General features: G+C 52.7%; 1 protein-coding gene across 1 annotated transcript; it reads right to left on the bottom strand.

Moving 5' to 3' along the window:
* On the bottom strand, positions 1–23,474 carry NPC1L1 (NPC1 like intracellular cholesterol transporter 1; the record flags this gene model as incomplete). The annotated part of the gene is made up of 19 exons (XM_079931672.1): positions 1–348; positions 2,205–2,367; positions 2,445–2,558; positions 2,717–2,948; positions 3,158–3,308; positions 4,431–4,486; positions 4,651–4,777; positions 5,374–5,498; positions 5,662–5,852; positions 14,596–14,685; positions 14,937–15,074; positions 15,520–15,647; positions 15,775–15,889; positions 17,011–17,193; positions 17,603–17,731; positions 17,967–18,139; positions 18,491–18,591; positions 20,902–22,427; positions 23,421–23,474. The coding sequence occupies 19 exons, from the start codon at positions 23,472–23,474 to the stop codon at positions 149–151; spliced, it is 3,996 nt and encodes a 1,331-aa protein (XP_079787798.1). The 3' UTR covers positions 1–148.
* Positions 23,475–27,941: the final 4,467 nt, after the last annotated feature.

Here is a 27,941-nt window from a genome sequence, read left to right as displayed (position 1 = left end):
GACCTCATGGCCAGAGGGTGACCTGTCACGGGCACTCCTGTGGGGACAGCCTCTCCCAGGCCCTGAGGGGGTCAAGGGACCCCCACAGAGGAGCCCTCATGGCCCCTCAGGTCAGGGCCGATGAGCTTGGACAGGGGCTCCGGCTCCATCAGAGCTTCTGCCTATTGTGAGGCGGAGAGCTACCCAGGCCACCCTCGCTCTTGTCAGGACATTCAAAGCCGTAGTTGACATGGACACTGTTGGCCGTGCCCGTCGGGGCAGGGCGCTTTGACCAGGAGGCCGCCTTGGCTGCAGTCACCTCCTCCTCCTGCTTCTGCAGCTGCACCAGAGCTGGGTTGACATCAGGCCCTGCAGAGGGATAGGTACAGAGGACCACGGTCAGGGAAGCGTGTGCTGGATGCGGGGCGCAGGCGTTTGCTGTGGCCTAAAAAGGAAGTTCCCGAGAGCGAGAGCTAAGCCCGAAGCCCTCCACCTCCACCACTGCCCCTCGCCCCAGCCCTCGCTCCACCCTACACCTAAGTGCCAGTAGCCGTTTCAGCCGCCATCTGCACCCAGCCCCTGGCCCACCTGCCTTCCAGTGCAGACCCCTGCCATCCGGGGATCTTGCAGGGGAAGCCCCCAGACACCCATGGCCTGTGACTGCCACCCCCTCCTCTCTTCATGGACACCCTGTGCAAGCGCTCCTTGCCGAGAGAAGCCGTTCCTCACTCTGTTGTCAGACTCAGGTCAGGGAGGGGCCCGGGGGTCTCTGCGCCTGCCACTCGCCTCTCTGTCAAGATCCCAGGCCACTCTGAGGGGGCAGGACCTGCGAGCTCCTTCCTCACTCCCGGCCACTCGGAATCTCCAAGGGGTGGCCACGACCTGTGGGACCTGTAGCTCCCCACCTGGGTGACCCCTGGGGCTGTCCTCCTCGCCACCCACCATCCCCAATACACTCTCCTCTTCCAAAGGGGGTCAGGAAGTTTCTACAAGATGCTGGTGCCTTAGGTAGGGGTGCTGGAGCTGTGTGGCCTCCAGATACACTGCGTGTGACCAGCTCTGTGACTGGGGTGGGAGTCTCAGTTTCCTCATCGGTGAAATGGGGATGAAAACATCACCTACCTCCAGAGGTGATAAGACGATTAGTGCACATATATTAGAGCACAAACACACCCTTCTGTAAATGTTTTCTCTAAAATTACCATTGTTATTATTCCGGGTGTCAGGGAATGGTGCAGCATTGAACTGCTCTCAGCTTGCCCACCGTAACAGGGGGGACGCTTTGTCCTGCGGGCCCAGTTTAAATCTCTGTGGGTGTGGGGCGGTGGAATTCCCTGGTGGTCCAGCGGTCAGGACTCCGTGCTTTCACTGCCGAGAGCACGGGTTCAATCCCTGTTCGGGAACGAAGGTCCCGCAAGCTGCCCAGCGCGACCAAAAAAAAATCTCTTTTGGGGGACGGGGTGTGTAAATGACTGTGCTCAACAATGAGGAAACAGAAATGCACGTGTTGCTGATAGGAGTTTAAATGATAAAACGTGCTGGAGGGCGTTAACCATTGGCATGAATAATCAACATTCACAGACTGGACTTTCTCCAGGAAATATTGGAGGATGAGGTCAAAGATTCAGCCACAAGGATGGTCATCGCGGCATTGGCAATAACATGGGAAGTCAGAAATAGTCTAATGTCCAGCAGCTGGGAGCTGGTTAAATGGATTGTGGCTGATCCATAGGAGAGGATATGTTTTTCGACTGCAAGGAGTCACCCATGAGTGAGTCATGAAATCAATTTCGCAGATAACACCAGCATTTTTTAAAAAATCAATGATAGACTAGAACAGAAAATATCCAAGGCTTCTCCGGCAGTGTCATTTTGTGAAATGCTTGTTCTACTCTGCCTGTCCGTGTCCGTGCCTGTACACATCACCTCTCAGTGTGAAAATATATTTCCTGCTGAAAGTCACGATCAAAAGTTCAACGGCACACAGCACAGACCATACGGCCACTGAAAGTGTTTGAAACACACATCTGACAAAAAAAAAAAAAGATGTTTTCACATGTTAAGTGAAAGACCCCAGTTTTTCCAAGCCAGGAGGAACTGTGTGCTCACAATCTGGGCAGTGACTGTCCCGAGTAAGCAGGGCTGTGTGTGTTCGTGGCATTTTGCCTGTGGCCTGGAGTCATGAGGGAGGGGCCTGGCAGTGTCAGAGGAGCCCAGGCGCTCACCCAGGTAGCTGAGGATGACCGGCAGGAAGACCAGGCCATGCAGCAGGCCCAGCACAGTGATGAGGAGGTTGAGGCGGAAGAAGAAGATCTGGATGAGCTGCGCCTTGGCCAGGCCCAGGACGAGGATGCCGGGCAGGTTGGTCATGGCCACTCCTGCGAACACCTGGGGGTCACAGGTGGGCGTCAGGCTGGGCACGGGGCAGCCGGCCGAGGGCTAGGTGAGGCAGCCCATCCACTCACCGCGCTGCCCATGGAGATGGTGGCCTCCTTGGCCCTCTCAAGCCGCGTGGGCTTGGTGCTGATGGCAAAGGAGCGGGTGATATGGGACACGAACTCCACAGAGATGCCCACCGCCTGTGGGGAGAGAGGGGGCTTCAGCCACAAAAGGGCGGGGGCAGGGGTCTCCACCCAGACCAGCGGGCAGCACCTAGACTCTAGAAAGAGCTGGGGTCGTCCTATGAGGCCAGCACCCCTCCTGCCCTGGAGCCCCGCCCCTTCGGCCAGCAGGTTACCGTGACCAGGTTGATGAGGGACACAGCATTGTAGCTGATATCCCACAGGGTCATGAAGCCCACAGTGTCCACCAGGATCATGATGATGGAGAACAGGTTGAGGAGGCCGGAGCAGATGTCCATGCCCAGCAGGAAGCAGCAGACAGCGAAGGTGGGCAGCAGGCAGACGGTGAGCATGAAGAGCCCCTCAGGGACCACGGTCAGGTACTGCTCATAGAACACGTTGGTGATCCTGCGGGTCGCAGGGCACAGTCACCGCTCCATGGCTTCCCACGCCCACTTCAGGATGAGCATGCAGCTAGGGGAGGGTGTCGGGGGGCCCGGGCCCAGGTGCAGCCCGAGCCTCCCTGCTGCAGCCCATCCCCACCCAGCAGCCGCCCTCACCAGCCCAGCACCCGCACCCGGGCCCACCTCCCTGCATCCCAGTGCCCAGGGACTCACGTGTAAGGGAAGACCTCGAAGTCTGGGTCGGTGCCCGGCACCTTCCGCAGGTCGGCGGTGATGTTGGCTGCCAGCGCCCGAGCTGCCCGCAGAGCCTCCGTGTAATCCTGAGAGTTCTTCAGCGGCTTGTGGTAGGCCATGAACCGCGAGGCTGCAAAGGTCAGAGCCTGTGCCAGGTGCCCTCAGAACCCCCAAGGGATAGCGCCCGGCTGGGTTCAGGGCTCTGCCGCCACCATTTGGGAATTCTTAATACATTTTGAGCAAAGGGCCCAGCATGTTGGTTTGGCCCCAGTCCTGCAAACTCTGCAGCTGATCCTACTGCCGTGCAAGACTCAAGTCCCAGCCCTGCCTCTGAAGAACAGAGCTTGCAGAGATCTCCCAGGACTTCCTGGTGGCGCAGTGGTTAAGAATCCGTCTGCCAATGCAGAGGACACGGGTTATAGCCCTGGTCCAGGAAATTCCCACATGCCGCAGAGCAGCTAAGCCCGTGTGCCACAACTACTGAGCCTGCACTCTAGAGCCTATGAGCCACAACTACTGAGTCCATGCACCACAGCTACTGAAGCCCACGTGCCTAGAGCCTGTGCTCCACAACAAAAGAAGCCACTGCAACGAGAAGCCCAAGCACCGCAAGGAAGAGTACCCCCCTCTCACCACAACTAGAGAAAGCCCGTGCGCAGCAACGAAGACCCAACGCAGCCAAAAATAAAATTAAATTAAGAAAAGAAAAAAAAAAGAAGGGATCTCCCAGATGAACCCAAACGCTGCTCTGTATGGTTTCAAAACATGCATTGGATTTTTAAAATTCATTTAATTACTTTTCCAATGTACATATTCCTATAGGAAAGGACCAGAAAGGGAGTCAGAAAAATGGAAACAGCTGACTTAACAGAGCTGTGCATCAGGGCACCCACTGGGTAAGTCAATAGTCATTCATTTAACCAGCTGCCCACTGCCCACATCTGGGTGTGACTTGTGCCTGAGAGAAGAGGATGTGGGTGGCTCCCGGGTGTGGCATCAGCCACTGAAAAGTCCATGAACGTCACACTGACCTTGGATTTGGGGGTGGGGAGAAGGAAGCAGGGCAGAAATGGGGTAAAGTCTGAGGCTGCGGAGCTGGGCAACGTGACCTCTGAAGATAGGGCCAGGGCAGTTAGAAGTCCCCCATAAAGGAGGAAGGAGAGAAGGTTCGAGATGGAGCTGTTCCCTGGGACTCGTGGGGCCCCTGGAGCAGCTGACTCTGGTCTTCCCCTCCAGTCGAGGCCGTGCTTACCTAAGACCTGCCCATCTGGGCCCAAATTCACGGAGGTGCTGTACGCTGCCAGGCCGCTGCAGGGAGAAGACCAGAGCAGGTTAGCCAAGGATCGGGCCCCCTCCGTGTGCCTGGCCTATGGCCACTCCCAGAGAACCCACACTGCCTCCTGCCCCTCTGTGCCCCTGCCTTGGGCGCCCACACAGCTGTCCTCCCTGGTGGACCCGCCACCCCAGCCTACCCTTTGGGACATTTGATGTTGGGCTCATCTTTCAGGAACCAGGGAAGATACTTGTGGAACTGCTCCACTGATGGCCGGACAGACCCTGCTGTGTGTCTCATGCAGTTCTTCAAGCAGGCCAGGGAGTCTGCAGAGAGAGCAGAGGCTCCAGGTGGCGGCACCCACAAGGCCAGTCAGCGCCCCCACTGCCCACCTTGTGGTCCTTTCCCATCATGATCCCCACGCACTGCCACTGCCGCAACAGGCATGGGTACTTCTGGAGAGATTTGCATTTGTCTCTAACTATGGGAGGAGTTCCCCTCTCAGTTATGGAAACAGCTGGTACCTATGAGCAAGTGAGGAAGAGAAGTTTGGGACAGAGAAGCAGCCACCACGGGGCCTCCCCGCCCCGCCTACAAGCGCAGCTGCTCCGGGGTAGGGCCACGTGCCGACCCCAGCTCTCACTCGGCTCCCTCGGCATGTGAGCAGCAGCCTGCCCAGCGGGTGTGGGCACAACTCAGCAGGGGCATGAGGGGGTGATTGCCTGGTGGGCCAGCTGGGCGTCCACACATACGGGTGCAGTCCCCCACACCTGTGCACCAAGACGGGACGACCCCCCCGCCCCGACTGACCCTGCCGAAGAGTGGGAGGGGCTAAGAGATCCTCCACCGGTCCTCTCCGTTTTCTAGCCTCAGTTTCCCCAAGATGTAGTGGGCCCTGAGCCCCCAGAGGCCCCATACTCACTGACAGTCGAGGGGCAGAACTCATCTTTATTGGGGCCAAAGACATAAAGGCGGCAGCAGGAAGGTGAGGACAGCCAGTCAATGAAGTCGTCCACCCAGGAGGAGGCAGGGATGGCCAGGTAAGACCTGAGGGTTGGGGAGAGGAGCTCAGGGGACAGGACCACACAGGCAGGCTGCGGCGGGTCCTTCCTACGGTCCAACCTTCACTCTGGGCCTCCCCAGGCACATGGCAGCAGGTGGGCAGCAGAGCAGGGTAGGGGGACAGACAGGGGTGGGCTGGGGCACTCACTCATCAGGGAACTCGGCGGCGTACTGGATCTTCTGGGTTAAGGAGAAGTTGTTGCAGCCTGCGCTGGAGCAGATGGCATTCAAACCTGCCTCACTGGAGAAGTTGTAGCCCCCAGTGGTTACAAAGTAGACTGGGACCCCCACCTCAAAGTAGCGGTTCAGAAAGAGGAAATAGTCAAGCAGGTACGAGTCCTGGAACAGAGGACAGTCAGTGAGGCCAGGGCCAGACACACCCCAAGAGCCTCACTCCAGCAAATGCTCAAGAGGTACACACACAGAGGTGCATGCTCACAGGGGTACAGACATACGTGCTCACAGAGTCACACATACGGTTCCATTACAGATGTACATGGTCAGAGGTGTGTCCATGGAGGTACACACTCCAAGGCACACACATCCAGGTATAATTACAGGTACATGCACAGAACACACTCATGGAGGTACATGCACAGAGCATCACATGCCAGCCTGCATGAACACACTCTGACACACACACAAACATATACACATAATTTTATCCCTTCTTATCATCTCCGGTTTGGTACAGCCACAGGTCTAACAAGTGACCACAGACTGCACAGACACGCACATGTAAACACCCATGTGCACACCCTCAAGGCCATGTGCCAGGCATCTGCATGGCCTGTTCCCTTCTCCTATAACGTAAAACCTCAAAGTGACATCAGGGATGATGTTGGAATAGGAAGAACCAGGATTCCACCTCCCCACCTAGACTCCAACTGCACTGGCAGAATCTGTCTGATGTAACTATTCTGGAATTCTGGGGTTGATTGAGGGCTTGAAGCTTCCAGAGAAAGGCTTGGATGGTTCTTAGCATGGTACTGGCTACTCATCCTTTATCCTCCCAGCCTGAAGCAGGCAGCCATGCACACATTCCGGGAACAGTTTGCACACAGCTTGCAGGATCCAGGGTAGGCTATAAGGCCCATCTCTTAAATATCAAGGATATGTGTTCTGATTAGTCATTGCTGCTTCTGATATCCGTAGAGCAGACACAGAGTCAGGCACCATTAAAACCTTCACCTCAAGCTGAAGTTACTTCCAAGATATTTAGAGAGCAAGTGCTTGATTTATTGTTTTTCCCCTTCATATCTCCCTTTTTCTCCTTTTGAGAGCCAGACGTTCAAGAAACATGACACTCAAAATCAACCACAAATACAGGGGAATTTAAACAGTCACTGCTCATGCCCAGGGAAAGGTGAAGGCTCAGAAAAGATCTGGAAAGACTTTAACTTTACATCTCAGGCTGATCTCCATGACAGAGACATCAGTAACAATTAAGTTTTTAAAAATAAATAAATAGGGCTTCCCTGATGGCGCAGTGGTGGAGAATCCGCCTGCCAATGCAGGGGATATGGCTTTGACCCTGGCCCAGGAGGATCCCACATGCCGCAGAGCAACTAAGCCCATGTGCCACAACTACTGAGCCTGCACTCTAGAGCCCGCGTGCCACAACTACTGAAGCCCATGCACCTAGAGCCCGTGTTCTGCAACAAGAGAAGCCATGACAGTAAGAAGCCCGCGCACCGCAATGAAGAGTAGCCCCCGCTCACTGCAACTAGAGAAAGCCCACGCACAGCAACAAAGACCCAACACAGCCAAAAATAAAAACAAATAAATAAATTTATAAAAATAAATAAATAAATAAGCAAACCCTGGGGAAGGAAGAGAATCTGATCTCTAGAGTTACTGTGGACTCTCAAATGTCCATTTTTCAACAACAATAACAACGAAAATCATAAAACATACAAAGACTCAGAGAGATATGGCCCATACCTAGGAACAAAAATTAATCAACAGACACCATCCCTAAGAAAGACCAGACAATGGATTTATTAGACAGAGACTTTAAAACAACGATCTTAGAGATGCTCAAAGAGCTAAAATAACATATGGACAAAGTCAAGAAAACGATGTATGAACAAAATGGAATGATCAATAAAGAGAAAACATAAAAGAGAACCAAAAAGAAATTCTGGGGCTGAAAAGTACAATAATTAAATAAACAATTCACTATAGGGATTCAAAAGCATATTTGAGCAGTCAGAAGAAGAATTACCAAACATGAAGATAGGACAATTGAAATTACCAAGTGAAGAAGAGAAAGAAAAAAGAATAAAGAAAAATGAACCTGTGGGACATCATCAAGCAGACCAACATACGCATCATGGGAATCCCAGAAAGAGAAGAGAGAGAAAGAAAGAGGAAGAAAGATTATTTGAAGAAATAACAGCCAAAATTTCATAAATCTGATGAAAGATATGAATATAAACATCCAAGAAGCTTAACAAACTCCAAGTAGGATAAACTCAAAGAGACCCACACCAAGGCACATTACAATTCAGCTGTTGAAAGATAAAGACAAAAAGTGAATTTTGAAAGCAACAAAAGAGAAGAAGCTTATCATATACAAAGGATCCCAAATAAGATTATAAGCACAGTTCTTATTAGAAAACTTGAAGGCCAGAAGGTGGTGGGTTTGTATACTCAAAGTACTTAAGGGGAAAAAACTGTCAACCAAGAATCCTACTTCTGGCAAAACCGTACTTCAGAAATGAGGGGAAGATTAAGACATTACCAGATAAACAAGTGCAGAAGGAGTTTGTTGCCACAAGACCTGTCCTGCAAGAAGCACTAAAAGGAGTCTTTCAAGTTGAAATGAAAGGATGCTAGGGTATAACTCAAAGCCATATAAAGAAATGAGGATCACTGGTAAAGGTAAATACATCGAAAATTATAAAAGCTAGTTTTATTGTAACTTTGGTTTGTAACTCCATTTTTTTATTTCTACATAACTTAAGAGACTAATATATAAAAAATGATTAGTCTGCATTTTTGGATACACAGTACATAAAGATGTAATTTTGTGATAGCAATGACTAAAAGGAAATGGAAAGGAACTGTATAGGAACAGATTTTTTCTATGTAATTCATGTTAAACTAGGATACATTCAACAAATTTTAGGATATTTAATGTAATCTCCCTGGTAACCACAAAGAAAATAGCCATGGAATATACACAAAAGGAAATGGGAAAGGAATTTAAGCATTTCACTATCAACTAAACAAAAAGAAGATAGTAATGCAGGAAATGAGAGACAAAAAAGCTATAAGGTGTATAGAAAACAAATAGCTCAATGACATAAGTAAGTCTTTCCTTATCAGTACTTACTTTACATGTAAATAGACGACTCTCTCCAGAAAGAAGTCAGAGGTTAACAGAATGGATAAGGAAAACATGATCCGACTCCATGATGTCTATAAGAGACTCACTTGATATCCAAAGTTGCCCACAGGTTGAAAGTGAAAGTATAGAAAAAAGATATTCCATGCAAATAGTAGCCAAAGGAGAGGTGGCTATCCTACTACCACGTAAAATAGACTTTAAATAAAAAGGGTACGAAAGACAAAGAAGAACATTATATATTAATAAAAGATTCAACAAAGCAAGAGTAAGTGTGTATAAACAGTTATACACCTAATGAATGACCATCAAAATCTATGAAGCAAAACTTGATAGAAATGAAGGGAGAAATAGAAAGTTCTACAATAATAGTAGGAGAGTTCAATACTCCAGTGTCAATAATGGTAGGACACACAGACAGAAGACAATTAAGGAAATAGAGGGCTCGAACAACACAATAAACCAACTAAATCTAACAGACATATGCAGAAACTCTCCCCAACAACAACAAAATACATATTCCTCTCAAATACACATGGAACATTCTCCAGGATAAACCATGTGTTTGGCCACATATTAGATCTCAACATTTAAAAAGATAGTTATCATATTATGTATATTCTCAGACCACGACTACATGAAGTTAGAAATCAATAACAGAAGAAAAACTGAAAAATTCACAAACTTGTAGAAATTATACATCACACTCTTAAACAACCAGTGGGTCAAAGAACAAATCAGAAAGGAAATTAGAAATTTACAGATGAATGAAAATGAAAACATAACATGCCAACACTTATGGGATGCAGTGAAAGTAGTGCTAAGGAGGAAATTTATAGCTATAAATGCTCACAGTAAAAAAGAAGAAAGATCTCAAGTCATCATCCTAACTATACAACTTATAGAAACAGAAAAAAAAAATGACTAAACACAAAGCTGCCAAGACAAAAGAAATAATAAAGATTGGAGCAGAGATAAATAAAATAGAGAACAGGAAAACAATATAGACAATCAATGAAACCAAGAATTGGTTCTTCAAAAAGTTTAACAAAAGCAACAAAGATTTACTTACGTCGACTAAGAAAAAAAGAAAAGACTCAAATTACTAAATCTGAATTGAAAGTGGGGACACAACTACTGATTCTACAGAAATAAAAGGAATTGTAAGTAAGTACTATGACCAATTGTATGCAAACAAATTGGATAACCTAGATGAAATGGACAAATTCCGAGAAACACAGAGCCTACCAACACTGTGAAAAGAAGAAATAGAAAATCTGAATAGACCCATAACTAGTAAGGAGTTTGAATCCATTTTCAAAAATCAACTCAACATAGAAAAGCCCTGTACCTGATGACTTCACTGGTGAATTCTACCAAACATTTTAAGAAGAATTAACACCAATACTCCTCAAACTCTTCCAAATAATTGAAGAGGAGGAAACACCTTTAGCTCATTCTATAAGGCCAGCATTGCCCTAATACCAAAGCCGGACAAAGACACTACATGAAAAGAAAGACTACAGACAAATATCCCTTATGAATATTGATGAAAAAAAATCCTCAACAAAATACTAGCAAATTGAGTTCAACAATATTTTAAAAGGGTTATACACTGTGACCAAATGGGATTTATCTCAGAATTCAAGAGTGGTTCAACACATGAAAATCAGTCAATGTAATACACCACATTAATAGAATGAAGAGAAAATCACATGATCATCTCAACTGATGCAGAAAAACTTTTCACAAAATCCCACATCCTAGGAATTCCCTGGCAGTCCAGTGGTTAGGACTCAGCCCTTTCACTGCTGTGGCCCGGGTTCGACCCCTGGTTGAGGAACTAATATCCTGCAAGCCATGCAGCGTGGACAAAAAAAAAAAGAATTCCACATCCTTTTATGAAAAAAAAAACTCAGAAAAGCAGGAGTACAGCAGAGTTCCTCAACATGATAAAAGCCATAGATATGAAAATCCCACAGCTAATATCATACCCAGTGGTGAAAAACTGAAAGAATTTCCTCTAAGATTGAGAACAAGATAAGGATGCCTGCTTTCACCACTTCTATTCAACATAATACTGGAAGTTGTAGTCAGAGCAGTTAGGCAAGGAAAAGAAATTAAAGGCATCTAAACTGGAAAGCAAGTAAAATTATCTCTGTTCATAAAATACATGATCTTATATACATATATAAAACTTTAAAGATCCACCAGATAAAACCCGTTAGAACTAATAAATTCAGCAGAATTGTAGGTTACAAAATTAACACACAAAAATCAGTTGTATTTCTATACGTGAGCAATGAGTAATCCAAAAAGGAAACTAAGAAAACAATTCCATTTACTATAGCACCATAAAATACTTAGGAATTAACTTCACCGAGGAGGTGAAAGACTTATACACTGAAAACTAAAAAACATTGCTGAAAGAAATTAAAGAAGACAGAAATTGAAAGACATCCAATATTCATGAGCTGGAATATTTAATATTGTTAAGATGTCAATAGTACCCAAAGCAACCTATAGATTCAATGAAATCCCTCTCAAAATCCCAATGATTTTTTGGCATAAATACAAAACTCCATCCTAAAATTCATACTGGAATCTCAAGGGACCCCAAATATTAAATAATCTTGGCAAAGAAGAACAAAGTTGAATGACTCATATTTCCTGATTTCAAAATTTACCACAAAGATACAATAATCAAAACAGTGTGACTGCAAAAAAAAAAAAAAAAAAAGTGAAATTTTGGGGCTTCCCTGGTGGCACAGTGGTTGAGAGTCTGCCTGCCGATGCAGCAGACACGGGTTCGTGCCGCGGTCCGGGAAGATCCCACGTGCCGCGGAGCGGCTGGGCCCGTGAGCCATGGCCGCTGAGCCTGCGCGTCCAGAGCCTGTGCTCCACAGCGGGAGAGGCCACAACAGTGAGAGGCCCGTGTACCGCAAAAAAACAAAAAAAACAAAAAAAACAGTGTGGTACTGGCACAAAGACAGACACATAGACCAATGGAATAGAACAGAAAGCCTAGAATTAAACCCTCACATATATGGTCAAATGATTTTTGACAAGGGAGCCAAGACCATTCCCACCAACAAATGGTGCTGGGGAAACTGGATATCTACATGCAAAAGAATGAAGTTGGACCTTCAAAAATATACATAAATATATATATAAATCAACCCAAAATGGATCTAAATTTACGAGGTAAAACTACAAAACTCGGAATAAAACAGGGGGAAAACTTCAGTACATTGGATTTGGCAATGATTTATTGGTTTGTTGTTGTTGTTGTTGTTGTTTTTGGCCATGCCACAAGGCTTGCGGGATCTCAGTTCCCCAGCCAGGGACTGAACCCGGGCCCTGGCAGCAAAAGCCCAGAGTCCTAACCACTAGACCATTAGGGAACTCCTGGCAAAGATTTATTCTTGAATATGACACTAAAGGCACAGTTAACGGACAGAAAAATAGACAAATTAGACTTTATGAAAATTAAAACCTTTGGTGCCTCAAAGTACACTACCAATAGAGTAAAAAAGCAACCAACAGAAATGAAGGAAATATTCACAAATCACATATCTGATAAGGGATTGATTATCCAGGATACCTAGAGAACTCTTAGAACTCAACAACAAAATCCAATCCAATTCAAAACTAGACATTTCTCCAAAGGAGCTACACAAATGGACAGTAAGTCCATGCTTAACATCACTAATTGTTAGGGAAATGCGAATCAAAGCCACAGTGAGATACCACCTCACACCCATTAGGATGGCTATTATCAAAAAAGAAACAAACAAACAAACCAAAAAACCCAGAAAACAAGTGTCGGTGAGGATGTGGAGAAATTGGAACCCTGTGCGTTGTTGGTAGGAATGTAAAATGGTACAGCTGCTGCTACGGCAAACGGTATGGAGCTTCCTCAGAAAATTAAAAACTAGAATTGCCATACGATTTAGCAATTCCATTTCTGGGTATACACCCAAAATAATTGACAGCAGGGTCTCAAAGGGATACTTGTAAACCCGTGTTCATAGCAGCATTATTTCACAATAGCTAAAACGTGGAAGCAACCCATATCCATCAACAGAAAAATGCTTAAGGAAACTGTGAGGTATATGCATTCGTATACATATGAATATTCTCCAGCCTTAAAAAGGAAGGAAATTCTAACACGTGTTACAACATAGCTGAACCTTGAGGACATTATGCTAAGTGAACGAAGCCCATCACAAAAGGACAAATAGCGTATGATTCCACTTACATGAGGTGCCTAGATTAGTCAACTTCAGAGACAGAGGGTAGGATGGTGGGTGCCAGCGGCTGGGGGGAGGGGATGGGGAGTCAGTGTTTAATAGGGACAGAGGTTCAGTTTTGCAGGCTGAAAGGGCCGTGGAGATGGATGGTGGTGAGTGTTGCATAACAATGTGAACGTACTTAACGCCACTTTAAAATGGTTAAAATGGCAAATTTCATGTTACGTATATTTTACCAGAAGAAAAAAACGGAGAGAAATAAGTTTTATAACCTCATAAAAAACAAACAAATCTCCCCCAAAGAAAAATAAACAAAGGGCATAAACAAAACCTCAGCTGGGTCTTGCAGCCCATCACCACCTTCCTTCTCGCTCATTGGCTCTGCCCACCAGGTCCCTGATGCCCGTCCTGGGGGCACTGGGGACCCTCTTCTCTTCGGCCCTGTGAGCAGCCCCCAGGGCCACCACGGGTGGCAGGGTCATTCTGCACCCTTGCTGGCTTTGCTGCCTCCTCTTCCTCCCTATGGTGGCTCGAAGGTGCCGTCCTGGCTGTCAGCTCTCCTCCCACCTCATCTTGCTTCCAAGGCCAGCACCACCTGCAGATGGCTACCCAGACTACTCATCCCAGGGCTCCTGCCAGCAACTGGACTCCCATCACCCTGCCCAGGGTGGCCCTGGGTGTCCGAGCCCTCATGACGCTCTGCCTCCCCTGGAGCGCAGGCACGCAGACTTGCTTTCCCCCAGCCACCAGCCCACACCACCTCTGGTTGCACGTCCAGATGAGCCTCTCCATGTGTGCTTGCTGGTCCCAGCCTGGCAGTCAGCACCCTTCCCCACCCCCGAGCCCCGGCCTCCCGCTCTCGGGCTCTACCGCCACTCCTCCCCACACCCAGTCACTCCCACACCCAGGAAATGCACCTGGGTGAGCCCCAGCCTCCCACGGGTCCGTGCCATCACCCTTGCTGCCTTCCTCTGCAAATCCCACTCATGCTCAGATGCCCCTTGATCTCTCCTCTGCCCAGGACCCTCAAGCCACAGAGGTCTTTCCTTCCACTCTGCTGCCAGCCTCCAAGAACTCCTAGTACCTGGTGGGGAGGGGCTGCCCCGGCTCACCTAGGAAGAAGCCCCCGACCCTCATGGGCTGCTGCGGAGCCCAGGTCTGAGGATGTTGCGTGCCCAGCAGAAGGCAGGTGCTCAGCGAGCCTGCCCTGACAATCATCTCGATCGGCTCCCATGGCCAGCCCCTCGGGTGCCTGGTCATCTCTCTCTCGGGGCCTGGGGCTGGCGCTGAGCTCCTGCGCTTTCCATCCATGACGTGGCTTCTCTTCCCAGCTCCACGTGATGAGCGGTCCCACACTCCTACCACGCCCCTGCTCCATGCCGCCCCACCAGTTGTGTGCTGCTGACCCTCCCCACGTCCCTGGGGGCCGAGGGCAGGGGAGGGAGGGCACCCATGGGTGGCCCCAGGGCCCGCTCACCTTGGGCAGGGCCAGCTCCTGGTCCAGCCCCACTTTGACGTAGCACATGAAATAGAGACTTGCTCCAAACATGGCCAGGAAGAGCAGCAGCTGCGGGGGGAAGCGCTGTGTGAAGGCCTCCTGCCCAGCAGCTCCCCAGGCTGGGTGTGGGCGGGGTCTCGTGGGGAACATTCTGGAGTTGGGCAGGCTTGAATCTCAGCCTCCCTCTTGCTTCAGCTCCTGGACCTGGGCAAGCTCGACACCCCTCCAAAGATGACGGGCGAGGCGAGGGTCCAGGCTGAGCAGACCCCTGTCCCCGGGTGGTGCGAGGCCCCCCCAGCTTCCCCTCTGTCCCCACTCACCACGACCACACGGGTGAACCGGTGCAGCAGGAACGGGACGTAGAACTTGCGGAAGCATCGGAGCAGTAGCCCCTCGTCCTGGCTAGGCGGGGGCAGCTCCCGGGCGCTCTTGCAGCAGCAGACGTCCAGCCGGGAGGCCTGGAAGGAGGCAGGCACTCAAGGTGGCCCCAAAACAGACCCCAGGGACCACCTCCCTCCCATGGGGTGGGAGAGCCACCTTCCACAGGTGGCCCGTGCCAGCACCACCCAGTGGGGACATGCCACTGTGCATTGCCTTTATCTCTATTTTCTACCTTGATAAAACTCCTTTGAATTTTGCACCATCACGGAAACAGGAACTCCGTCCCTGTCAGTCTCTCATTTATATTTTATGTCATGACCTCGTGTACTTTAGAAGGTTTGATCATATTCCCCCAAATTACCAAAACGAGGTTGCTTTGGGACGTTGGGGACTACGTGGCCCAAACAGTCCAGCACTCTGTTGCCGCGCTCAACGCCACACTCTGAGGCTTTACTTCTACACAGTAAAGCCACCCCAGCCCCAGCCAAGATGGGGGTCCCTGGCTCTCTCCACCTCCCCTACCTCCTGCCTTCTGCTGTCAAGGGAGAGCAGGGCCACGAAGGCTGACATCTGCAGCAGGAAGTCGAGAAGCAACGCAAAGCCGGAGGTCAGGGCAAAGGTCCGCACAGCTGGCATGGGGGTCAGAGCTCCTGGTGGGGGAGGGGACCAGGGTTGAATCTCAGGGCCCAGCACCCGCTCAGACGGTACAAAGGGAAAGGAGGCTGCCAGCCTCCAAGAACTCCCCGTACCTGGTGGGGAGGGGCTGCCCCGGCTCACCTAGGAAGAAGCAGATGGCCTCGGAGAGGCTGCAGAGCAGCATGCTGGGGGCCACTCTGCCCAGGGCTCGGCCGATGTGGGCCTCCCGTCCCTCCCCAGGCCTCCGTGGCAGTCTCTGTGTGGGGATGGCAGGGACACGGTCAAGATCCAGCCAAGGGCTCTGTCCCTTGCAGGCCAGCAGGGAGCTGGCGCGTGCCACCCGCTCCCCCAGGCACGGCCATCGCCTGGAGACCCAGCCAGGCCTGAGGAAATGGCCCCACCCTCCCCAGTGCGAGCAGACCCTGCCAACACTGTGCTCGGCCACATCTTCCACTTCTCAGGGTCTGGCCCAGAGAAATGCGTGGCACGTCTAGGGATCATCCTTGCTCTGACCCATCGTGGAACCCTGAATGTTCACTAACAGGAGAGGCTAAACGGACCCTGACTTGTCCTTCCATGGAATGCTACCTAGTAGCACAAAGACAGAGGTGGCTGTGTGTGGGACAGAGAAGAACAAACCTGACTCCATATTGGATCTCTAACCTTTGTGCTCTGTTGCCTGTGCTTAGTCATGCTGGCTCTGAATCTTTCGTTCAAGAATGTTGCCTATGGCCTGAAATATACATGATGGCCCATTCTCAAGGCTCTGACCTTTAAAGGTAGAACACTTTTCCATTCACACAGAGATAAAAAAAAGTTGCAGAGCAGAGTCTAACATGTGTCTTGTTGGAGGTTTATAGGAACATTGTGACCAGACCTACATGGACAGCTGCAAGAACAAAGGATTCCTGGCACCAAAAAGTTTGTCACAACAAGCCACACCCCCTCCCCTTTTAGTATAAAAGAAGCCTAAATTCTAACTCGGGTAAGATGGTTCTTTGGGACACTAGTCCACCACCTTCTCAGTCTGCTGGCTTTCCGAATAAAGTCACTATTCCTTGCCTCAACATCTCATCTCTCGATTTATTGGCTTGTCATGCAGCGAGCAGTATGAGCTTGGGCTCAATAACGTATGTGCTGTGTGACACTCTTACCAGACAGTATGTGGGGCTGACAGAGAGCAAGTTCAGGAGACACAAATGGTATGAATACATTTATGTGAAAGATAAATAAACGCAAAGCACTGTTTTCTACAGGAATTGTACACATGGACATCAGCGCTTAGGAAGAGGCCGTAAGAAGCCCAGCAAACCCATGCAGGGCTGCACCTGGGCATGTAGGGGCAGCTGGGGCTATGCAGAACTCCTGCCCCCTTACCTGGTACTCGAGAACGAAGATGAAGATGTTGTCGGCCCCCACGGCGAGCACCAGGAATGGTACCACTTGCAGGATCACCAGTGAGGAGGGGACACCCAGGTAGGATAAGAAGCCCATGGAAGCCATGACTGCTCCCAGCACCACAGCCACCCCGCCCAGGCCCAGCGTGGCCTTGGAGTCCACCTGCAATGGGATCAGGCTCAGCCTCCTGGCTGCGGGGCTGCCCGATGTGCCCCCAACCCGAGTTAGAGGAGGGCAGAGGGCAGGCTTGCTCCATGCTTCTGTGTTTTGGCCGCTCCGCAGAGCCATCCTCCCAAGGGCAGGCCCTGTGAGCCCGCCACTTCTTCCTCAAGCATGCATTGTAAGACAATGGAAATATTAGCTTTGCATTTGCACAAGTTGGGGGTGGGGTATTGTCAGGGAGCAGAATGAAAACTTTTGAAACAGAACACCTCAAGAAGCTCCACCCTTTGGGGGAGCCACTCTGGGTGTGTCCACTCTGCTGTTTTGAAGTGCTCTGGAAAGCAGGTTGGAAAGGTTCTAAGCACCCCGATGGGCCATCCCCACCCTCGCTGCTCCCCTCGCTTCTCACCAGTACTCGGCGCCAGCTGGAGTAGCTGCCCAGGGCCAGGGAGATGTACAAGAAGATGACGAGGTAGCTGACAGCGAAGATGGGCAGGTCCTCGGCTGTTGTGCTGTTGATCTCATCCTCCAGGGAGCGCTGTGGACGCACACCCGACCAGCCCCACTGACCCAAGGGCTCGGCCAGCGGGCACTGTGTGCGTGAGCCACCGTGAGCCCCGGCAAGGCTGCGAGAACAGCTGCCGCATCACCCCATCCTCCTGGGCAGGCAGACGCTAGCTAAAGGTCACTCAGGAGGGGCGAGGACATGATGGGGACACAGGACCCCACCCAGAGCCACTTGAACTGTCCTCCCCAAAGCCAGGGGACCCTACCTCCGCCATGAATGTGACCTGGAACACACCAGCCGTCCGACGCTGGAAGGCTCGCATCTCCTCCAAGAAGGCCCCCTCCCAGAGCTTAGCCTGGGCCAGGCGGGGGTCCCCAGGAGGGTAATTGTTGAGGGGGAAGGTCATGATCAGGGCCTCCGCCTCAGAATAGTCCTTCCCTGGAAGGAGAAATGCTCAGCTACCCTCCAAGCGCACCTCTGCTTTCCTCCCCAACCCCAGCCGCACCGCTGTTTCCCCTCCCCCTCCCCTCCTCATCCAAGTCATTGTCGAATGCCTACACCCCGCTTCCCTCTCTCAGCCAAAGGCAAAGTCTATGGGCCCAGGCACAGAACCAGAGAACCTGGGCAGGGCTGGGAGAAAATGAACGGGGTGGCAGAGGAAGGACAGAGGATGGGCGGGTCTGCAGCCAGCCCCAGGCAGCAGGAAGCCCTTTGCCACTCCCATCCTTCTGCCCTTGACTCCTGCCCCGTATGTCCCCTAACTGTCCTCCCGGGGGCCACCCAGCTTACCTTTGTAGCCCCCCACGGCGAGGAAAGGGAAGATGGGCGCCCCGTAGTCAGCCATGCAGCTCAGGGCCAGGGCCGTGCCATCTTTGTAGGTGAGGGGGGCGCTGGAGGGAGAGGAACGCACCTTTCCTGATCCCACTCCCATCTCCGTGGCCCGGGTGCCCCACCCCGGACCCGCAGCGCCATTGCCTGTCCCTGTGGTCAGAACATTTCTGGGCCCAATCCAGAGTGAACTGGAGCTCCCTGAGCGGGGCCTCAAGCTCTCTCTCCCCTCATCCCAGCCTCACCCTCCCGGCTCCGCCATCATGTCCTCCCAGATGCGGCGGGTGGGTGAGCGTCACACACGCTCCCCTGGGGTGGGGGCCGGAGTCTGGCACACAAGCCCCCCGGGTCTTAACCACCAACAGAGCCTCGCAGGCCTCACGCTGCCCTTAGCCTCCTCCTCCCACCAGCCCAGAAGCCTCCAGGCCCAGAGGTGGGAACTCCTTCCTTCCTTGGACAGCATACCAGCCCTGCAACCTTGGGCAGGTCTCCATGCCCTCCACTGAGCCCTTTCTGCGAACACATCACACGTGCGTGGACGAAGCGCTCATTGTGAGCAAGTGCGTCCGTCAGTCACCAGCTGGCTGGGAGTGCTGGTTGCTGTGTGACCTTGAGCAGCTCACCATACCCCTCTGAGCCTCAGTTTCCATGTCTCTGAAATGGGGATAATCGGGCCACCCAAGAATTGTTGTGAGCATCCAAAACCAAAGTAAAGCCAACTCGAGGACTGGAAACCTGGGGTCAGAGCGTCCTCCCTGACCTGCCTGTTCTGAGGGCCAGCCCTGGGGCTGAAGCACAGACTCTGGGAAGCAGCCCAAACTTGGCTCACCTGAAGGGTGGGAGCCCTGGCTCCCCTGTCCAATCCAGAGGTTCTCAGGGTGGCATGGGGGCCTCGGGAGCCCTGGAGACCCTTTCAGGGGTCTGCAAGGTCAAAACTATTTCCATAATAACACTAAGATGCTGTTTGCAATTTTTACCCTTTTTCGATCTCGAGTCTGTGGAGTACAGACAGTTCACGGACATGGCTCTGGTTTCCATATTGCCGCTAACATTTAAGAAAAGATCACTTGGGGACTTCCCTGGTGGTCCAGTGGTTAAGAATCCTCCTTCCAATGCAGGGGACGCGGGCTTGATCCCTGATCAGAGAACTAAGATCCCATGTGCCAAGGGACAACTAAGCCCACGCGCCTCAACTAGAGAGAAGCTCACATGCTGCAACTAAGACCCAACGCAAAAAAGAAAAACAAAGATCACTTGCTGAGCTTTGGTGACGTATCAGAGCAAATCCACAATTCTCTGGAAAGGCTATTACAACACTCCTCCCTCCTCTGGCTACACGAGTGTGTGGGCAAGCATTCTCGCTGAGCTTCAACCAACAGGCCAAACGCAGAACCAGATGCCAGGATCCATCCAGCATCTTCTGCTAAGCAAGACCCTAACGAGATTTGCAAAGATGCAGAACAATGCTACTCTTATCACTCCAGATATTTTTGGTACAGAAAGTACCATTATTTTTCATAAAAATATGTTCTTTGTGGCAGCATGTAATGGGCCTATTATTATTTTTTAAAGAATTAAGAAATATTTCATCATTTCTCCGTTCTACTTTCTCACGTGGTAAATGTCAGTAGATATAACCTCTATCCAAACCCAAGCTCTCTGGAGTCCTCGGTCTTTTGTCAGAGCGTGAAGGGACCCTGAGACCAGGCTTTTGAGGACCTCTGCCCATTCCAACCCCAGAGAGCCTCAGCGGCTGCCTGCCCACCCACCTGCTCCCCTCCAGGCTTGGTAGCTCTCAGACCTTCGCTCTTGGTCCCAAGGCCCAGCGCCTTCACTGGCCTCCTGTTTGCACCACGGCAAAGTGGACACAGCCGGGGACAAAACCCCAAACAGCGTGAAGGGGTGTAGCTGCAGCCTGCACAAGGGTACCCGGCCCAGGCGAGCAGGACCTAAAACCAGCCCCGGCCCCTGCCCTGGCCCGGGGCACCTCACGGGCTACCCATGGCCCTGCTGGCGTGCATCCAGGCCCAGCACAAAAGCAGAAAGGAAAATAACGAAGCACACCCATGAGCAGGGCCCTCGGATTGCTCTGCGACCCTTAGACCAAGAACATGCAAGGATGGGCCCTATGTCAGGAGTGCTGCAGAAAGACCGCGTGGAGGCTCTGATGGTCGGGTGCAAACCAGCTACAGTGAGCACGCACCCCGCTTAGGGCGTGCGGGTCCGAGAGGGAGCACGGAGAGAAATGGCACGTCGCCGCCCCTGCGACCGAGACCCAGAGCCACACGGGGCCCCTCAGTTTGGGCTGTGTACCTGGCCTGGGCTCCAGGGGGCCCACGCCGACCCCGGCAGCCACGCCCGCGAGCACTCACTTGGCGCAGTAGAGAAAGTGGTCCTTCCAGTCCACCTGGGAGGTCTGCCCCGACAGCGTCTGGTTGGCCGTGAGCAGCAAGCGCGTGCGGTTGTTCTGGAAATACTGCAGGAGGCTGTTGACGCTGCAGTCGGAGAGACTGGCGTTGTGCGGGTTGAGGGGGGCGTAGCAGGTGTCCTGCAGGGAGACGTTTCGCTGCTCCTCTGGCGACCACACCTGCAGGCGCCGCAGCCTCTCCTGCAGCTCCAGCACCTCCAGCAGCAGGTCAGAGGACAGGATCCCACTGAAGTTCTTGGGCCCCAGCAGCAGGGAGTCATACCTGTAGCGGGGCCGGCCAGGTGCCGTCAAGATCACCTGGTTGGTTCGGAAGAAGGGGCCAAAATGCTTGTCGTGGAATGCCTTCTCACTTCGGGCTTGGCTGCTGGGGGCTGACCACAGCTCCACGGGGTCTGTGGTCAGTTCTAGAAAAGCCAGGCCCCCTGCCATGGGCACCACCACAACAGTGGACACCACCAGGATGGTCACTGGCCACGAGGCCACCCACGTGCCCCAGCACTGGAAGCACTGGCTGAGGACGGTGTGGGTGGAGAGGCTGAGCCGGTGGGCGAGGCCGATGCTCGCCTCGGGGCTGCGCGTCTTGCGTTGGCCCTGCTTGGCCAGGCGGGACCACAGGAGGAAGGCGGTGAGCGAGACGAAGAGAGAGCCGAGGATGAGGATGAGGGCCAGGCTCCCTACCATGCGGCCCAGGTAGAAGGTGGGGTCCAGGGCTGGGGGCCGGGCGATGACGGGGCAGGAAGCAGTGCAGTCCTGGCAGGAGCAGGCCGACGCGCCGTAGCCCAGGGACCGGTTGCAGGGCACGACCTCACCGTTCAGAGGTTGCATCACGCTGCCCTCGGCCTGGCTAGGCTCCCACAGGTGAAAGGTGATGTCCAGGGGTGCCAGGCCGTTCCCCGTGTCCCCCTGGAAATTGAGCCAGCGCTGGGCATTGCAGAGGGCAGAGCCGTAGACACCGCACATGGAGCCCACCACCAACGTGGCGGCCGCAGGGATGCGCACCCGGCTGCAGGAGTCGTAGGTCCGCTCGGCGAAGCTGCGCTGGTAGTAGGCCTCATAGGCCACCACCGCCCGGGGCTGGCTGCCCCCCTGCCCGGCCACTCGGGTCACGTTGATGAAGAGGCTCTGGTTGGAGCTGCAGGTGTTGTGACAATGCAGGCTCACGAAGTTGTCAGAGCAGGCAGGGCAGCGGGTGAGGAGGGCCTTGGTGACCCTCAGGCTCACGTCCAGGGCCACCAGCTGTTTCGGGGAGCAGCAGGCGTAGGTGGTGTTGGGGCCGGTGTAGAGGCGGGGACAGATGCTCTGCAGGAGGGTCAGGTGGTCACCCGTGACGTGGCGAGCAGGCGTATTGTCCAGGCAGGACACGTTGGTCAGTGAAGCCAGGCTTCCAGACAGCTCCGGGTTCTTCCCGCACTCGTCGTAGAAGGCGCAGTATCCGGGCCGGTGTATGGGCGTGTACAGCTCGCTCTGGGCCTGTGGAACAGGGCAGCATCACCCCGAGCCCCAGCGCCGGCCAGCACCTCCGGGTAGCTGATGGGGCAGCGGGCAGCCAGGACAGGCATGGAGAAGGAAGCAGAGCAGGGCGGGTGAGGGGTGGACGCCAGGCAGGTCCAGGACGCCAGGGATCCTGGGGGAGTGCTGGAGGAGGTGGGGCACCGAAGCAGCACGTGGGGCTCCCAGTGGGGTCTGAGGGTGGTGAACGGATGGGAACAGCCAGGCCTCCACCCTGAGCGACAGGGTCACTGGAGAGAGAGGTGACCTGGCACATCTGCCTTAGCAAGGTCACTCCGGAGGGTAAGGGGACAGTAGTGAGAACGGGGTCACCCAGGGGACCCCTGGAAGCCACTGTGTGGTCCTGCTGAGAAACGATGACCCCTGGACAGGCGGAGGGCTGCTCCAAGGGGCCGTGTGGATGCAGGCCCTGTGCACCTGGGGCACCATTGCCATTGCTGGCGGCTGCCACCGTGCCCAAGCTGCAGCCAGGGCCCCTCTTGGAGATTCTGAGCAGAGCTTCCCCTGCCCTTACCTGCTGGGGGCTGAGAGCCTTCACCCACCTTCCCAGGCGTGCAAATGAGCAAGAAACTTGCGAGGCAAGACCTCCTCCCAAACCTAGATGCTAAATCCTCATTAGGTGATTCTCCCCCTGAACCCATGCCATCAGCACCCCGGGACTGGCTCCTCCTTTAACCTTCCACCAACCGTCTTAGGCCAGGACACCCACAGAGGACCAGGAATGGGAGGCACTCAGTCACACCCAGTCCAGCTACCCCCTGCTCAACGCTTGTGTCCATCTAACCCCACGACCTGAAGACTTGAGCAGCTCAGGGCCCTCGACCTGCACCCCTCCTCTGGGGAGCCTGGGATCCCTCATCTGTTTAGAAACTGCCCCCTCCCCAGACCCCAGGCCCTCTCTCACTGTTGCCAAGCAGCCCCCTGCCCGGGGTGGACATAGGGCCTGGGACTCACCGACTTCAGGAGCAGAGCCCAGAGCAGCCAGCCCTTCAGGCCGACCTCCACCATCCTGGCACTGGGAAGGGGTCAGAGGGTAAGTGAGGCCAGGACTTGGGGACAGCCAAGGGCTGGCTCCTGGCAACACACAGAGCTCACTGCGGCCGTACATATACTAAAACTGGGGACGGCCTACGAGGCAGCTTCCCCACCCGGGACAGTGTCACCCGATTGAGTTGGGGACCAATGGGGCTGAGCGCTGCACCTCCCAGGGCTCCCAGCTGGTTAATGATCCACCTCACTTCTCCCTCCAACCTTTGGCTGCACCCTCTCAGTTGAGCCTCCCGGGGTGTCCCCTTCATCCACTTCCCAAAGTGACTAAGGCCAGAGGACTGAGTGAGCCAGAGACTTCCCGTGAGCTCCCCAAGCGGCCTCTGCTGCAGGAGGTCCCAGGCCCAGAGACAAGTGCAAGACGTGGCTGGGCCCGGGCACCGGCCCTCTGAACCTCTCTTTGCGCCCCCAAGCCCCAGCCTCAGACCCCCCAGTCTCCCCAGCACCCTCTTGGGTCCAGGCCAGCTCTGGCTGGGACACACCCTTGCACTGTCATCCTTAGCAACTGTTGTTAATTAATATTAACAACCCGATAACAGAGGGGGCAGTTAGGGGTGGAGTGACACAGTGACAGTAGTCTCCTCTGGGTGGAGGGGCAAACACCAGCTCACTGGGGTCTGACAGTGCACAGAGACCCCAGGTGTGAAGGGTACACACAGCCTTGCTCCTCCGCCCCCGGCCCGTCCCTTATGTCCCGTGCCCGGGTCTGTCCCCACCAACCATGGAGGAGCTGAGTGTCGCTGGGAGCCCCAGGCAAGCAGCCCCGCCCTCCCTGGGCCCAGGTTACACTTCATTCACCTTCTGCTCCTTCCAGATAGGGAGCTCTGAGGCCTCCCTTGGGCTCTCTCCCTATCACCAGAATGGGTCAGACCTTGGCCCCCATGCCAAGGCTGAGCAGATAAGGTCAGCCCGGGGGGGGGGGCTATCTCTCATGTGGCCACCTGCCACAGGCAGCTGCCGGAAGGAAACTGCTGTCTCCCTGGTCTTGTGTTTGCTTCATAGACCCTGGCCTGACTCGGAGGGAGCCACCCAACACATACAGGGGAAGACAGAAGCCAAGAGCGGGGGAACCAGACGCCAAGGGGGGATGCCAGGGCAGGTGCCGGCGGACCCCTAAGCCCCCAGTCAGCCACGGTGGAGAGGAGAGCCAACGGCCCAGGGGCTGCCGTGTGCAGTGACCTCCATCCGGCACCTCCCGGGCCCCGCCCCCATACACCATGGCAGGCAGATGCTGGGAATCCAGCTCTGTCTCCCAGATAGGCTCTGTCCTCTCTCCGAGATGTCTATCCCCCGAAGCAGACGCTGAGGCAGGGATTCCAGTGCAAAGAGTTGATTTGGAAGGTGATCCCAGAGGGCACCAGCAGACAGTGGGGATGAGCCAGGGGATGGAAGGAAGCAACCAGAGTGCATTGAAGAGTGGGTTCCTTGGACTTCCCTGGTGGTCCAGTGGTTAGGTCTCCATGCTTCCACTGCAGGGGGCACCGGTTCCGTCTCTGGTCGGGGATCTAAGATCCCGCATTGTGTGCTGCGCGGCCCACAAAAAAAAAAAAAAAAAAAAGAGTGGGCTCCGGCTTGAGTACCCACAGCCTCACGGGGAACCTCCGGAAGATGATGCGGAGCGTGCCCCAAGGATGTGTGCTTGTCCATCATCTTCTTTGGTCGCTGGTTGAGGACGTTCTCTGCAGCTTCAGCCCCAGGCCCCTCTGGCACTTGTGGAGCCCCCGGGCACACCCTCTTGACCTAGTTTGTCCCTAGGGGAGGCCCACAGAGACGGAGCCCAGATGTGTGGCCTCTGGGATCTTCTCCGAAACACACACAGGGGGAAAGCAGCAGTATCCAGCTCTGAGTAAAAGACGAAAACTCTCAGCCGCAATCTCACCACCTGGCTCCCTGGGCATGTGTGGGGTCTCCGAGGCCACGCCCCGGGCACAGACTTCTGTTGTGAGCACAGTTTTTGTACACTCCCGTATCCCACTTTATCTCCTGACATTTAGCGCAGACTCAACACTTCCTTCAGACTCTGACTACTGTGTGTGTCACTGGGCTGTGTCCCACAGAGTGAGGGATTGCCTGCTCTCCTAGTGCCAAAGGTCGGCTGCTTCCAATAAAGAAGTTTTTGGTTGGTATCTTTGTGCCGAACTGTATTTCCTCTATTTTGTATTTATCTTCCTTAATCCAGGATTCTAGAGATGAGATGAGAGTGTTGACGAGTACCACGTCTACAGCCCTAAGTACACACAGTTCATCAGCTCTCCCCTTGGGCTAATCTAATCTAGGATGTCTTGACTAATTACCAGATTCTTGCTTATTGGTGTCGGGTGAAGGGGTCAGATGGTGGACACGCATGGATTCCCCAAGGGTTGCGACTCTTTTCACTGACACCAGCAATAACCAAAAGTGCCAAGTCACTAGCCTCACCTTCACTGTGTGTTCGATCTGTTGTCAGACTTTACAAATTTAATAACTGTAAAAAGATGTCTCGTTTTCAATTCTCCTTTATTACTAACGGGATTGAACCTGCCGCAGCAGTCCCAGAGAGGGAACTGGAGCTGAACACTGTTGCTAAGCTCAGGAGGTGGCGAGGAGGGGCCAGCTGCCAGCATAGGAGCCTCCTGTGGTCAGGGATGCCTGGCCGACGCAGCACGCCTCACTGGCTTGCCTCTCTGCTTCCCAGGAGCGTGCTGAGGGTTTGCAGTCTGGGCTGGGAGGTCAGGGTAAGACGGTGATGCTCCACCAGTCACTGGTCCGGGCCATGGCACCTGGCTAACTGTGTGTGCACTGCTCTGACCAGCAGTGATGTGAACAGTTTATGGTCATTTCCAGCTCACAGGGGTAACCAGCCTACAGGCTGAGATTTGGAACCTGGTCACTTAGTGGACCCTTCATCTTCTTTGCCATCAGACCCCAATTCTATTTGGTGAAGGACTGTGTCCACAGTCCAGGTGAGAGATGCTGCTCCCTGCTCTCCCAGCCTCCTTTGCAGCCAGCAGTGGTCCCGTGATCCTGTTCTGGCCAATGTGAAGGCTTCTTTTAAGAAAAAATAGATTTAATTTTTGAGGAGTCTTATGTTTATAGAAAAATTGAGCAAACATAACATTGTAACAACTATATTTCAATTTTAAAAATTTGGGGGGACTTCCCTGGTGGCACAGTCGTTAAGAACCCACCTGTCAACGCAGGGGACATGGGTTCAAGCCCTGGTCCGGGAAGTTCCCACATGCCGCGGAACAACTAAGCCTGTGTGCCACAACTACTGAGCCTGCACTCTAGAGCCCGCGAGCCACAACTACTGAGCACACGTGCCACAACTACTGAAGCCCACGCACCTAGAGCCCATGGTCCGCAACAAGAGAAGCCACCGCAATGAGAAGCCCGAGCACCACAGCGAAGAGTAGCCCCCACTCAATGCAACTCGAGAAAGCCTGCTCGCAGCAACGAAGAACCAACGCAGCCAAACATAAATAAATAAATAAATATCCTTCTAAAAAAAATTTTTTTTCTTAACTGAACAGAAGGTACATAGCTCCCTCATGCCCTTTCATCCCCTCAACAGTTTCATCTATTACGACTCTCTTGCATTACTGTGTGGCACATTTGTTGCAATCAATGAGCCAATATTGACATGTTATTATTCACTGTAGTCCATAGTTCACCTTAGAGTTCACTCTTGGTGTGCGCATTCTATGGGATTTGACAAGTGTATAACGACATGTATCCACAATTATTATATTATACAGAATAGTGTCTCAGCCTAAAAATCCCCTGTTCATCCTTTGCTCTCCCTAAACCCGAACCACTGAAAACTGCTGCTCTTTGTGCATACATTTTTTTGTGTTCATAAAATACACATACCATAAAATACTTTCTTAACCTTTTTTTTTTTTTTTTTTTTTTTGCGGTACGCGGGCCTCTCACTGTCATGGCCTCTCCCGTTGCGGAGCACAGGCTCCGGACGCGCAGGCTCAGCGGCCATGGCTCACGGGCCCAGCCGCTCCGCGGCATGTGGGATCTTCCCGGACTGGGGCACGAACCCGTGTCCCCTGCATCGGCAGGCGGACTCTCAACCACTGCGCCACCAGGGAAGCCCTCTTAACCATTTTTAACTGTACAGTTCAGTGGTCTTAAAGACATTCACACTGTTGTGCTACCATCACCATCCTCCTAACTCATTTCGTCCGGTAAAACTGAACTTCGGTACCATTAAATGTTGACTCCCCATCTTCCCCTCCTCCCAGGCTCTGGCAACTACCATTCTTCTTTCTGTCTCTATGAATCTGACTACTCTAAGTACCACATATAAGTAGAATCATACAGTAGTTGTCTTTTTGTTACTGGCTTGTTTCATTTAACATAATGTCTTCAAGATTCATCCATCTTGCAAAATTTCCTTCTTTCTTAAGACTGAATAATATTCCATTGTATGTATAC

The sequence above is a fragment of the Stenella coeruleoalba genome (assembly GCF_951394435.1).
Source record: "Stenella coeruleoalba genome assembly, chromosome: 9".
In the NCBI taxonomy this organism is placed as follows: domain Eukaryota; kingdom Metazoa; phylum Chordata; class Mammalia; order Artiodactyla; family Delphinidae; genus Stenella; species Stenella coeruleoalba.
Note: the sequence above shows the minus strand (reverse complement) of the source record. Positions and strands in the feature narration are given on the sequence as shown.